General features: G+C 38.1%; 2 protein-coding genes across 8 annotated transcripts in view; both read right to left on the bottom strand.

The window, feature by feature from the left end:
* birc6 (baculoviral IAP repeat containing 6) overlaps positions 1–4,690 on the bottom strand; it is a 72,675-nt gene extending 67,985 nt beyond the window's left edge. For 4 of the 7 annotated variants that reach the window (XM_086092198.1, XM_086092201.1, XM_086092202.1 and 1 more), the window contains exon 1: positions 4,268–4,689. In XM_086092198.1, the coding sequence (XP_085948324.1) occupies positions 4,268–4,478 (211 nt within the window). In that variant the 5' untranslated portion in view covers positions 4,479–4,689. Of the gene's footprint in view, positions 1–4,267 lie in introns of all 7 variants that reach the window. The other 3 variants (XM_086092197.1, XM_086092203.1, XM_086092200.1) reach the window with 1 other exon arrangement.
* A 1,976-nt stretch (positions 4,691–6,666) lies between these two features.
* On the bottom strand, positions 6,667–12,389 carry yipf4 (Yip1 domain family, member 4). The gene is made up of 6 exons (XM_086093899.1): positions 12,179–12,389; positions 11,521–11,674; positions 10,447–10,618; positions 9,185–9,262; positions 8,992–9,105; positions 6,667–7,901 (listed from the first exon to the last, which is right to left on the bottom strand). The coding sequence occupies exons 1-6, from the start codon at positions 12,234–12,236 to the stop codon at positions 7,764–7,766; spliced, it is 714 nt and encodes a 237-aa protein (XP_085950025.1). The 5' UTR covers positions 12,237–12,389; the 3' UTR covers positions 6,667–7,763.
* Between the last annotated feature and the right edge of the window lie 503 nt (positions 12,390–12,892).

Raw genomic sequence — 12,892 nt, 5'->3', positions numbered from 1 at the left:
TTAGTTTGATCGTTCTAGATACTTCTCAAATGCAGAAGCCTCAATGTGAGCAAAGGGTGTTCTAATGGCAGAGGTAATGAAGATGGAAGAGATCAGGAGGATCAGAGCAGGAGCCTCAAGAGGTAGCAGAAGGGACCGCATCCACCTCAGAATCAGAGCCAGCAAAGAAGGTAGCACGAGTGGAGGCTGCAAGTACGGGTACGAGCAAACTTGGGGGCATTTTTGCAGACATCGTGGAGGAAAACGCACTGTGTCCTGAGCCTGCCACAACAAGTGGTGCACGTGTTGAAGTGCAGACCTACTTCAGTGAGTCAACTATTTTGCGTTCAGACAATTCACTGCTCTATTGGAAGACTAACCAAAATAGACTGCCAGCCTTGGCTGTCACAGCTGCTACATTTCTTTGTGCACCTTCAACAAGTGTGGAGAGCGAGAGGCTCTTTAGCACAGCCTCTATCGTCATTAATGAAAAGAGGAGCAGACTAATAGCTGAGAAAGCTAAAATGTTCATCTTTTCGATGAAAAATGTGCCCCTCGTGTTGCAAGACGAGGCGATTTAAGTATTTCCAGTTCAAGGTAAGGCAGCCAACATTTGTTTTCAGTGAACATAATGTTAAAGTTCATGTTTTACATACAGTTCAACATCAGCAGTTACAAATTCAGCAGACAATACATCAGAGTGCACTTTGTTTACTTTTTCTGTTCTGTTTTTGTTTTGGTGCAGCAAATGAGGTGTACAGTCTATTTTTTTTTCTGATTGTGTCTTAAGAAGCAATGTATAACTTCCTGAGTTATACCTATCTTATTCTAGTTGAGTTGCAATTATTTTACGGCAAATCATTGCAGTTTTGTGACTTTTCTGTTTATACACGAGGATTATTTTATTCAATTTAAATATATGCACTAGATTCTCATTGCACATTGTTTTATTTAAAACATTTGAATGATGCAGCTGGGTCTGCTGTGTGTTACAGTGTTGATATATCAGATGTGAGCTTTAAGTTTTAATAAAGCCGCAGCAATTACACATGACCAGTGTTTTTTCCTTTTTTTCTTGCGTCACAGGGAAATTTATTTTACAAAAAAAAATGGTGTTTTTGCCACTTTACTTACATAGTGCTGTGGTTGAAATCGATTTCAATTATTATTTATTGTTTTGGTCAGGTCATGTTCAATATAACATACATGATTAATGTAACTGCATTGGATTAAATTTTAAATGTAAATGTTCATATTTTTTCATACTAATGCACCAAGTAAGAGAAAGAAGTTCCTACTATTTACAGCATTTGTACTTCTGCAAATGTCTTCCATATAAAATTTAAATTAGTACCGAATGAAATTCTTAACTGAATCAAAAATCAATGTGAATCGAATTGAGGCTTTCTGAATCAAATCGATTTTGGAAATCTGAATCAATACCCAGCCCTAATCCTCAAGGCTGCAGTATCGGGATCGAATAGGAAAAAGTGGTATCGAGCCATCCCTAGTTTCAATGGGCATTTAAATCGCAGCCTTTCACGATTACAAAATCGCATTTTGTCAAACCGCGATTTAATTGCAAATCCAATTAATCGTTCAGCCCTAATATTTATCGTGATACGTATCGTATTGTGAGGTTGTTGGCAATACCCAGCCCTAGTCAATACCGTATCCCCTTACACTGGAGCTGATTTAAAAGCTTAAAAAGTCTGGACGCGTACCAAGTTTTTTTGGGGGGGGGGGGTTTTGTCACTGGCTGGGTCTCTGGGACGAGATGCTACACTCACACCAGGGGAACAAGATACATAAAAGGTAAAAATTGTTTATCATGTAATTGACATATGTTTTACGTTTACTATAGAGAAAAAGCTTAACGTTGCTTAATGCTACCCAAAACTAGGGAGGAACAGTCTAAAAGTGTGTAATGTAAAAAAGAAAAAACTTACTGTGGCTTAGTGTTAGAAAACTATGACCAATCACGTAAATTTTGATTGGCAAACGGTGGCGATTGCTTAAGCGATGCTAAGCTTATTTTTATTTTTTTTATTTAGTGTTTTAGACTGTCCCTATTTTTTTACACATTCTGTCCTATATTGAACTGATATGGAACTAATAGTGAAGTCTTTCTGTGGGGTGGAGAGTAATTATTTGGCACGTTAGTCGTTAATGTGATTCGAAACACAATGTTGTAATTTCGACACCTCTGTTACAGTCTTTGTTAGTGTATATGTTTGCTAGTAAAATATATGAGCAGTGATCTACTAACCCCGTAAAAAATGATTGCTGCAAATCTGTGAATACTTTGAGGGCTGCCAGTCCTTTCACTTACTATCCATCTGTCTTGTATCTTCATCAGCAGGTATGTGATAAAAAGTTTGTTTTAATTTTGAGAAGATAACCGTTTAGATACAGGACTATACACACACTTTACGAGTTTCAACGGTTTTCAAGTGGTTCTTTTGCCGTCCAGCATGCCAGAGGAGGCGTTCACATGAAGGCTGTGACGTCACGTACAAAAGGTCTCTAAAAGCCATGTCAGTCCCTTATTTCTTCTTGCGTGTTGTTTGCATAACATGTCGTTTACGCTCTTCCCCGCAGATCAAAAGAATTGTCTATGTCGGTTCTCCATCGCTGAGACTTGTGAATGTGTTGGTTGAAGATGTGGATTTTGTTTTTCTTTACCCATGAGTGAAATTGTGCAACTTCAAAGCAGCATTTTTTTCCAGAATAATTCTGATTTAAACAACCTCAGTTTTCTTGGATAAGCTATTGATGATGTATGGACGGATGGATAACCTCAAATAATAACGCATTCAATTTACAGTGCTACACCCCAACAGGTTTGTAAGAACAGCTTTAGTTTCCTTTCAGATTCAAGATTTTCTATGGAACAAAATGCTCCCAGGTTGCAAACAAGATTTGTTAATTAGTACACACAAATAAAGGTAGTTTTAAGAAATTTATTAAAGAACATTTTTTACACAAATAAGTAGACCCCGAGAGAAAAAACGACAACTTGTTAATTCCAGGCCTAGCAGACATGTTATCCATTAAAAGTCTTGGAGGTCATGGAAAATACTAGATGTAATCATTTTTGTTGTGGGATGCATTAATTAGGTGCATATTCTACACAAAACCTTGTGTCAACATTTTGGAAATTGTTCTTATCTTCATTGAGATATTGAATAAAATCTTTAAATTTTTCAAAGGACGTCTACTCATATGCTAAGCACTGAATATTACGCTTTCCCTTTTGCTTTCGCATCTTTCAGCCAGGGTCACTTTAAGAAACAATCAAGCTTCATCACATATTTTTTTACACTTGCTTCGAGAACTAAAGCATGTTCACACTCCCGCAGCATCCAAATTAATGTCAATTACAACAGATGTTGAATTTGATCAACTCAACAAGTAGCAACAACCTATTTCTCTTGGGTGCAGAGCACTATAGAAATTAAGTAAACACACTCACAATCTGTCAACAACTATTTAACTAATATATTCCAAATCCAATTGCACATGTTGGGTTAAGCTTTACATCCAGGAGGTAAAAAATTTTATTTTATTTTTTTAATGTCTATTTTTAGAATAGATGCTATGCATATCCCCTAATGGTGCCATTTAGCTCCTATAATTTGAGACAGTGGAAGTAAAGTTTTCTTCTATTTGCGTTTGTGTGAACTCTACAACATGCTCAAGATGGGTAATGTGGTTCGTCCATTGAGAATGTAGCCACTGACAATGTCAAATAGTTTCCGCAATGCCGACAAATGAATCGCTGAACAGTCAATGACAGTGCACATGGAGGTGTAAAATGATGCGAGTACAGCTGTTTTGGAGTTAACGCGATCATTCCATTTCACAGTCTACCACTTTGTCTTGGTGAGTTCTTACCGGTGTGTTTTCTACATGAGATACAACGCGATGTTGCGCCGTTTATTGGCAAAACACACTGGTGTAGAAGGTTGCGCTGTTAACAAGCGAAGCGCTAAGTGAACTAGCTGTTAGCTTTCCTCCTCGATATGTCATGAATATGAAGACTCAACCGGTAATTTGGGAAAAAATTGTCAGTACAGAAGCAACCGTTCCCGCATGGTGTCAAACATATCAATGCAGTCGGTGTGTGTATTAAAATATCCATCGTGTTTAAATAGTGTCATTATTAGGCCCCAAAAACAACTGCTAGTACGGCTAAAGCTAGCAAGCTAAGATCTAACTCTCAGCCTACGTCGTGTTGACAATCAGTGCGGCTGCCCGACTTCGGCAGAAGAGTCCCGGTGCTTACCGTGCTGCGCAGATGCCTGGAGAATCGCCCCCGAAGTGCCGTCAATTACTTTAATACCCCCTTTGCTGGTGACTGCTAAGATAGCGTTGAGGGCCGGGTGGTATGAAAGGCTTCGCAGGCCCTCCTCGTCGCAACGCAGGCAACCGTCTCTTAGTACAATCCAGTCCGAGGGGGTTGACGAACCGGAGCCCGGCGAGGCCGCGGCCGCCATTTTTCCTTACTTTCCCCTTCCCGTCCTCTCTTGGTTTTGGTAGGAACCGTTGACACACTCAATAGAACTAAATCTATCGGACTACCTCCGGACTGTCACTCCTCTGCCACTGCTGATCCCTTCTGCGGCTTCTTCCCGTCCGCCCGTCAGCGTAGTAGCGGCTATTCACTAACAACGCTGGGAAAGTCCTGCCAGGGTTCGCCGCTGTCAGTTACATGATAGTCAAACGAAACTGGCGTAGCCGTAGTCACATCTCGCGAGGCTTCTGTGTTGCGGGAACAGTACAATCACAGTCTCGCATTTCTGCTACTAAGAACGGTACTCTGATTTTCCAAAGGCGGCCGCCCATCTATTAAATGACGAAGGAAGTATTTTACAATATGATGTTCTTTTGTGAGAAATTTCAGATCCAATGTACTAAGAAGAAATACAATCAAATTGTGAAAACTATACCATAATCACGACTGTGACTCAACAAGATATGTATTATTCAAACACTACCCCTAATTTGAGAAATCTCTGGAGAGAAGGGATTGATTTTTGTAATCCTAAAATGCAATAACACATTTTTAAGACGGTATCTACAAAAATGTAGTGGCCCGATCCCTGTAAAAAGGAACTATATTCTGAAAGGTTTTTAAAAAAGAAGACATTAAGTCAGATGTAATTATTTATCTTTTCCTATCCCATTCAAGATGAAGGAAATCCAATTAAAATTTTTGAACAAAATGCACCCAACTAACAAAATGCACCCAACTAAGGAATATCTCAAACGTAAATTCAAAATGGAAACGGGGATGTGTGTGTTTTGTGGAATTGAAAACGAAGACTTGGAACATCTTTTTTTTTCTTGTAATATAATTCAGAGGTTTTGGAAAGATTTTCAAGGTTGGTTGCAACACAAGGGTATTTAATTTGCTTCGCTATCAATGAAAGAGATACAATTTGGAATGAACATTAACAATAGGAAAATTGACTCTGGTGTCAATGTTCTTCTTTAAAAAACTTATGAGTAAGAGTCCCTGTTATGTAATTTATTTTTATTATTATTCATGTTTTGACCTTAGTAATAACTTCATATTCCACAGTAACTGATTTAGTCTCTTTATTTTTAATACAATTATTCGTGTACCTTTAATGTGTCCGATTTTTCAGGAAACACAATTTTTTTTAACCATTTGCATCATGAGGAGATAATTTAGGCAGAAAAAATTAGGCAATAAATCTAAGAGGGTGACGAAATGTTTTACATCACGTTTTGTGACCTCACGGATGGGAGACTATTTAGCTATCACCTTAAAAAGATGAAGAAATCACTGCACAGTACAGCACGTAATTCCTATTCTGAAATTATTTTGTAATTCCTCACTTTTTCTTAATTTTCTGCACAGCCAATCAATACCAGAATCGGTATTTGCAGAAGTGGAATCATGTCCGATGATTGTTTTGTCTGGAAGCCTTTTTTTTTTTTTAATTGTATCTACATTGTATATACATACTAGGTCTACTGTTCGTGCTTATCTGTGTAGATTTAAAACTGAGTGTCATTTGCTTAGATTCAATAATAGTCAAAGAACACAAGTGCTTGCAAAAGTTTGGGCTCTTATTTTTCCCCAACATTACTCTGCCTCAGTTCAATAAAATTGGACCTGGCCAGATCGCAATGCAATATTAGTATAAATGTAGAAAACTGTTTCAGAAAGATGCTGCCTCTGTTTCATATATTTTTATTTATTGGAATAATTTTATCCTGGGTTGGCTGGCAACCAGTTCAGGGTGTACCCCGCCTACTGCCCGAAGCCAGTTCGGACAGGCTCCAGCACCCCCCTCATGACCCTTGTGAGGAATAAGCGGTTCAGAAAATGGATGGATGGCATAATTTTATCAAGAACCTTGTTTGGGAAAACATCTACAACTTACCTGCTAAATGTTTACTTGTCATTCAAATTAATAACCTCACAAGTCAGATTGATTATTGTGATGTACTCAAAGGAGTTCTTCACATTATCAATCGTATCATTCGGGAAATGAGGGACATTCTGTATAATACTTCAGGCTGATTGGACGACGCAGCATCTTGTGCACGTTTGTTTTGACCAATCACGTCAATGGGTGTAAATTTCATCTGGTCTCGTTTTAGGGAAAAATAAAAAAAGTCCCGCCCTAAACAAGGTCGGTTGCAAACGTATCAGCGGGAGTGATAACAAGATGTATTTCTCATAGTATTTGTGAACAAATACGGCGATAATTCAGCTTGCTGGCAAGGTTATCGAATTCATTCACAAATGTTATCCATGTTGTTTTTAACAGTGGTTAAAAAAATAGACATTCACATTCATTGCTCTGTTTGTGAAGGTTCTCCTGAAAATGTATTTAATTTTTTGGGGGATTGTTTTCTGTAAAGTTTTGGAACAATGTAATTTTAACTTTGCTATTATGGGACCACTTCTTTATCTTTGTTTTGAAAATATATTGTTTTGGTTTCATTGATTATTCATTTGGGGAAAAAATACATGATCAATCGTATACTTCAAGCTAAATGGCATATACACAAACGTCGCTACGCTAACCAAAGACCTTTTTTTTTTTTGAAAATGAAGTCAGACAATATGTTGAACTATTGAACACTCCGCAAATGGGAAAGCACTCAGGACTTTATATTTGTGTAAGCGTTGCAATATTTTTTGTAAGTTAGCAAAAGCTAGCACTTTGCAGTGAACAATTCTTAGAAGTGTTGCCTTCTTGCCATAACTGATTGTCTCACTGGTTACATCACTACACAGAATTGTCAGTCATTTAAATTCTTGGCGTATTTTTGCCCACAAAATCTTCGATCCACTGAAAAACAGAGCAAGAGTTGTCATATTGTTTGGAAGTTTGTAAACAATTAAACCACATTGTTTTGTAGTTTACCAATGGGATGAAAGTTAAAAATAATAATAGGGTCCAACGGAATATTGTCTCAGATCATCCAGAATCACAAATATTTGCCACCATATTCAGTACAGTGCAATTTAAGCAAAACAGGGTCTTCACCATTTGCTGTAAAAATGTCCACAATAAGAAACTTGTAAATGGGTCATCCAGTCTGTATTGCACTGTTAAGAGGGTTGCACAATTGAAACCGTAAAAGCATATATATATATTTTTTTTCAACATTATGAAGACGTAAAGGTCAAGTATATACAAAAAGAACATATAATGCCAACATCCCCAGAAATTCTTCTGCACCTTGTGGGGTTAACATCACAGTCCATTGAAAGGTCCATAGTTCAAATTCATTCGTCAGACACCGGTATAGAGTGATAGGAAGTAAATGTACAAAAGGAAAATGGGATATATGAGAAGAGGTTTCTTTGTTTTAAATTCATCGCCGACCAGCAGTGACGCAGCGCTGTAAGCGGCCCAGAAAACTCCAAACAGCTGAAAGAAGAGCAGACAATGACAATCGCTTTTTTTTTCATGTAGTTACAAAACAAAAGAGCATGAATTAAAAGTTTTAGAGTATCATGCAGAGAAAATCTATAATAACCACTAACAAGTGTTTATCAGACCTAGCCTGTATTATCCGTATAAAGGGTGATTTATCTGTTGTATTTGGTCACATAACTGCATGGTGGCATTTCTACTCTAGCGGCACCCACACCCACTCGGTGATTGAAAACGTGCCCCCAACATGTCTCCGGTTTAAGAGCTTGAGAACGCTGACCGTTGAGCTAAAAGCCCAGGCCACGAGCTCAAAGGCCAGCAACGTATTTGAAGGCACCGGAAGTGAGGTTTTTACTAAAGTACAACCGCACAGCACAGGATGGCATCTGTTACACAAGTACACTTCATATTGTGTGAAGGGTGTGTATACTTTTGCCACCAAATGTGTCATGGTAGAGATTAGTGCTAATTTTATTTGTCATTTTTAAATTTAGTCTCAGTTTTTTTTTAAATTAATCTCATGACTTTACTAGTTAACTCACGATTAATCACAAATTGTATATCAAATTGTATAAACTAATATAAATAGTTCAAATGAATTTTTGACGTTTATAGCCGTCACCGACAGTGAATTAACTTTTTTTTTTTAAAGAAGGAAAATATCAAAATATCAAAAATTCGGGGCGTCAGGCGATTAAAGTTTTTAATCGTAATTAATTGCATGACTTCACTAGTTAATTCGCCATTGATCACAAATTTCATATCTGTTCTAAATGTACAATAAAAAAAATCTAGGTTTTCATACTCTTGTTAACAAAAGTGGGACTTTTTAAACTAATAGAAATAGTTCAAATGAATTTTTTGACGTTTATAGCCGTCAATGGCAGTGAATGAGTTAATGAGGGTTTTAGTGTAGTCTAGTCTGTTTTAGTCTAGTGAAAAATGTGTGCTGACGAAAAAAACATTTTGTTTAGTTTTCGTTGACGAAATTAACACTAGTGGAGATACACTTGCGACAATGTTCAACTAGTCCCTCTCTCCACCTTCATCACACAATCAGAAGTCTTGAATGTCACTGACTCACTTTGATGAAGGTAGAAACCACCTCAAAACCTCCAATCACAAGCAGCAGGGGGGCTATAACGATTAGCGGAAGAAGGGAATATCCAATCACTCCAAGGACCTGACCGTAGGAAACCTGCTCAAAACAAGACTCATTAGAACAACAATTGTTATAATGTTAAAAATTCTGCTTACTAGAGATCTGCTCAACTTACCTCACCGCCGAGAACACGAGCCAAGAGAAAAATGGTTAGTGATCCAAATATCCAGATGGTGATGATCCAGGAAACCACCTGACAATTAATTCAAAGCAGAATTGAAGTCTTAGGGTTCATTTAAAGGTCATTTCAAACGGGCATACAACTTTTTGAGCCAGGTACACAGCAAGCTATGGTGAGAAAGTCACAGCTTTCATCGCCATGAGATATTCATGTAGTCATATTTTTCCAGGTTCCCTGTGATGCTGAAAAGTATCAGGTTTATTTTCTTTATTTTTATTTTTTTACAGGATGGATGGCAGGGATGTCCCCATCCGATCACGTAATCAGAAATTGGGGCAGATTATGTGATTTTATTCTTAGTTAAGCCATACTAACTCAGCAGTACAGGTTAGTATGGCTTAGCAGTTAGCACAGTAAAGATCACTAAAATAACTTGAAACTGACAAGTAATTAGCATAGAAAATATACTGAAAATTAGCCAATGAAAATTAGGCATTGCTTTATTTTTGTGGATTTGATAGAATGAAAGCCCAAAGGAAAAGAAGAAGATCTTAAAAAATAAAAGTGATTAAAAAAAAAGTAGGGCCCAACTGATATGCATTTTTGCCGATTTTTGGCTGAAAAAAATACCGATTAATCTGCCGATTATTTAAAACATACATAATGCATAAAATTATCCCCCTCGCCAATTCCTTCTCAATGGGTGTCACTTACGCACAAACTTTCGCTATTAAGATTCCCTGCTTTAAATGATATAGATTTATGTGTATTGGTAACTATTGGTTCTTAGTCTTGGTTTTGTGCAAATCGGTTATGCACTTTATAACATAGCTTGTCTCCCTTATGCTGCTCCAAGAAAAAATAAGTTGATATAAACTTTGACCATCTTATGGGGTAGATGCCACGGACTTCCGACTTTTACACATGAGCGCCGTTTACGGCCACTGCTGGCCGTGTTCCAACACTCGCACCCTCACCCCTGTGCTCCCCGCCTCATCGGCGGGGGTGGTGGGTGGGGGGGAGGGTGTGTCTCGGCTATCTGAAATGCTTCGGACACTGAGACGGACACTACACACTCACAGCCTCGCACCCGTCGACGGGATCGCGCAACCGAGGGGCACAAAAGCGGAAGCGCAAGTACTGGGACGCGGCTCACACGTCGCAAACCGGAAACGGAAACAAAGTTGATGGGCAAAAACCCGGAAATCGGAAGTCCCGCCTCCTCCCTGGCATATAGTCCATAATGAGTTGCTCACCCTAAATTGTCCATAGATTGAGATCATGGAGAACAGCAGCACCACAGCAAGAGGGCCCCAGAAGTCCGGGTTATCTCTGACCACTTGTCTGTTGTAGCCCAACGATGGCATTGGCATAAGCACACAGCGAATCTTGTAATAGATGTCCTTCACGTCAATGTCGAGTTCATCACTGATCACACATACATCACATTTAATGACAAAAGAGTGAAATTGATTAATAGATTTGCATACAGAAAAGACAATAAAATCTGATTAAAAAAAGAAAACCGTAAGTGCCTCTCTGTGTATAAAGGCTACTGATTGGAAATCGAAAAAAGTTTAGCCAGGCTAGCATTTCAGGCGTTACTTCGGGAAATGGGCTTCACTTGTATAGCGCTTTTCTATAGGTACTCAAAGCGCTTTAACACAGTTTCCAGTTAGTTGTTCATCAATTTGTATACAGTTCAAACATTTACTATGCAAATAGGTTCAAAAAACTAAAACTAAAATTCAAAAAACAATTTCGTTAACGAAATAAAATAAAAACGAAAATGCTTTTTAAAAAACGGAAACTAACTGAAAATAAACTATAATTATAGCAAAAATGTCCTTCGTTTTAGTCTTTGGTAATCAACTTAATGCATGAGCCTTTGGGCATGATTTATTTTGATATTAACCAGAATAAGGACATTAGATAGTGTGTCACACAAAAGTGACGTCATATAGCAGCAGCCAGTAGTAAAGCACCTTCAGATGACATTGCGCCCATGGTGTTTTTTTAAATATTGCGCACAAATAATACACACTTAAAAAAAAAAACTAAAACTAATACTGAAACTAAAACTAAGCATTTATGAAATAACTAAAACTAATAAAAACTAACAGAACCACCCTCAAAACTAAATCAAAACTAAAAAAAAAAAGAACAATTCCAAAACTATAATAACCCTGGTTCACAGTCATAACGGCGCTCCGTGAGAAAACATAATTACAACGTGAAGAAAAGTTTGTGTTAAATAACCCCTGGAAATGGCCAGATTGATCCTAAAGGTGTGCAGTGTTATTACAGCAGTAAGAAAATCCTTAACTTACAGAAGAGGTTTGGTCTCTTCGCCGTCATCTTCCTCCACCTCCAGCAGCCAACCGTATCCTCGTTGCCTCAGGAAGGCCGTGGCATAAGGGTCTTTACCACTGTCACTGCCCATACTCAGTTTAATATCAGGGGCAGCGATTGTGCCACTAAGTTCTGCAGAATATAGGATTGTGTTTATTTAAACGATGTTACAGCTCACTGTTTGATTGAGACAATATGTTTGAAATAGTTAACCAAGAAATAATATGAATTCACAATCCATACAGTATAATTGAACATTAAAGTATTTACGTACTTGGCAAAAAAAAGAAGAGATTAATTAATCATTCACCAATTTATCACCAAAAAAAAGCATATTGGTCAGCTAACAAACTAGCATAACTGCATCGTAATCGATACAATATTTTGTCAAATAATATATTTTGGATTTTATAGTATCTTGCATTAGTGACGACACGTCGGCAGTGCATTTATAAAGTAAAATTTATTCCATATCCAAATCTTTACCACAAAAAACTGTGCAACATTTACACTGAACGCAACACGCGTAGATATTGATGACAATTTACGACAATCAAAAAACAATGTAATGACGCCCAAATAATGCCTTATTTGGCCTCATATGCTAGCGGTGAAGCTCAACTAGCATCAGCTTACCTTGCGCCTCTGTCGAGGAGACGAATGTAAAGTCCCCGTTGTTTGGAGGAAACTGCATGGCTTCAGTTTGTACGCGTCAATTTCAGAAAAGACCATTCGAAGGGAAAGCTGTCTCGCTGTCATTGACCACAGATCTTTGATGAGTTTGGCTATCGCATCTTGTTTTCGTTCTGTTGACTCTGTGATGAAAAGCGGAAATGACTCTGTGATGAAAAGCGGAAGTGCAGGGGAAGCTGGGAAATGGGACACGTCTTATGAAGCATTCGCGTCTTCTGAACACAGTGTGGACATCGGAAACACGGGGTGACTGGAAGAGTACTGTACAGTAGATGATGCTGTCATTTTGGCCGTGTAGTAGTGTTCGTGGCGATGTTATTGACAATTCCGAACATCCGGGCATTTCTGCATTTTTACGGCGTATTGTTTTGCTTTTGACTAGCATACAAACCATGCATGCTGTTATAGTAGGCAAACAACATTTTATCACATTTCAAATTCAAATAAATAAAATAAAAAACTTCACAAATCGAATTACAACTAAGTCCAGTGCTTTTCAATGAGCGGAGGCCATCGCTTCACTGAGGAAAAAAAATGCTGCATTCGAGGAAAGTAGGAAATCACGAGGAAAGTAGGAAATTCGTTTTTTCCCACTCGGATTGTGTTAGTTCCGACCTCAAAGCGTTCGAGGCAAATGCAAACGCAAGACGTATGTTC

This window comes from Leptonotus elevatus, chromosome 13, assembly GCF_054856555.1.
Source record: "Leptonotus elevatus isolate MCC_2025b chromosome 13, RoL_Lele_1.0, whole genome shotgun sequence".
Classification (NCBI taxonomy): domain Eukaryota; kingdom Metazoa; phylum Chordata; class Actinopteri; order Syngnathiformes; family Syngnathidae; genus Leptonotus; species Leptonotus elevatus.
Note: the sequence above shows the minus strand (reverse complement) of the source record. Positions and strands in the feature narration are given on the sequence as shown.

Bases quoted from the DNA above. Each gene is read 5' to 3' on its own strand.
- yipf4 (XM_086093899.1), bottom strand. From the start codon at position 12,236: ATGCAGTTTCCTCCAAACAACGGGGACTTTACATTCGTCTCCTCGACA. The intron at 10,619-11,520 runs GTAAGTTAAGGA...ATGTGTGATCAG, and splicing joins GAAGAGACCAAACCTCTTCT to TGATGAACTCGACATTGACG. The intron at 9,106-9,184 runs GTAAGTTGAGCA...TGTTTTGAGCAG, and splicing joins CTCGTGTTCTCGGCGGTGAG to GTTTCCTACGGTCAGGTCCT.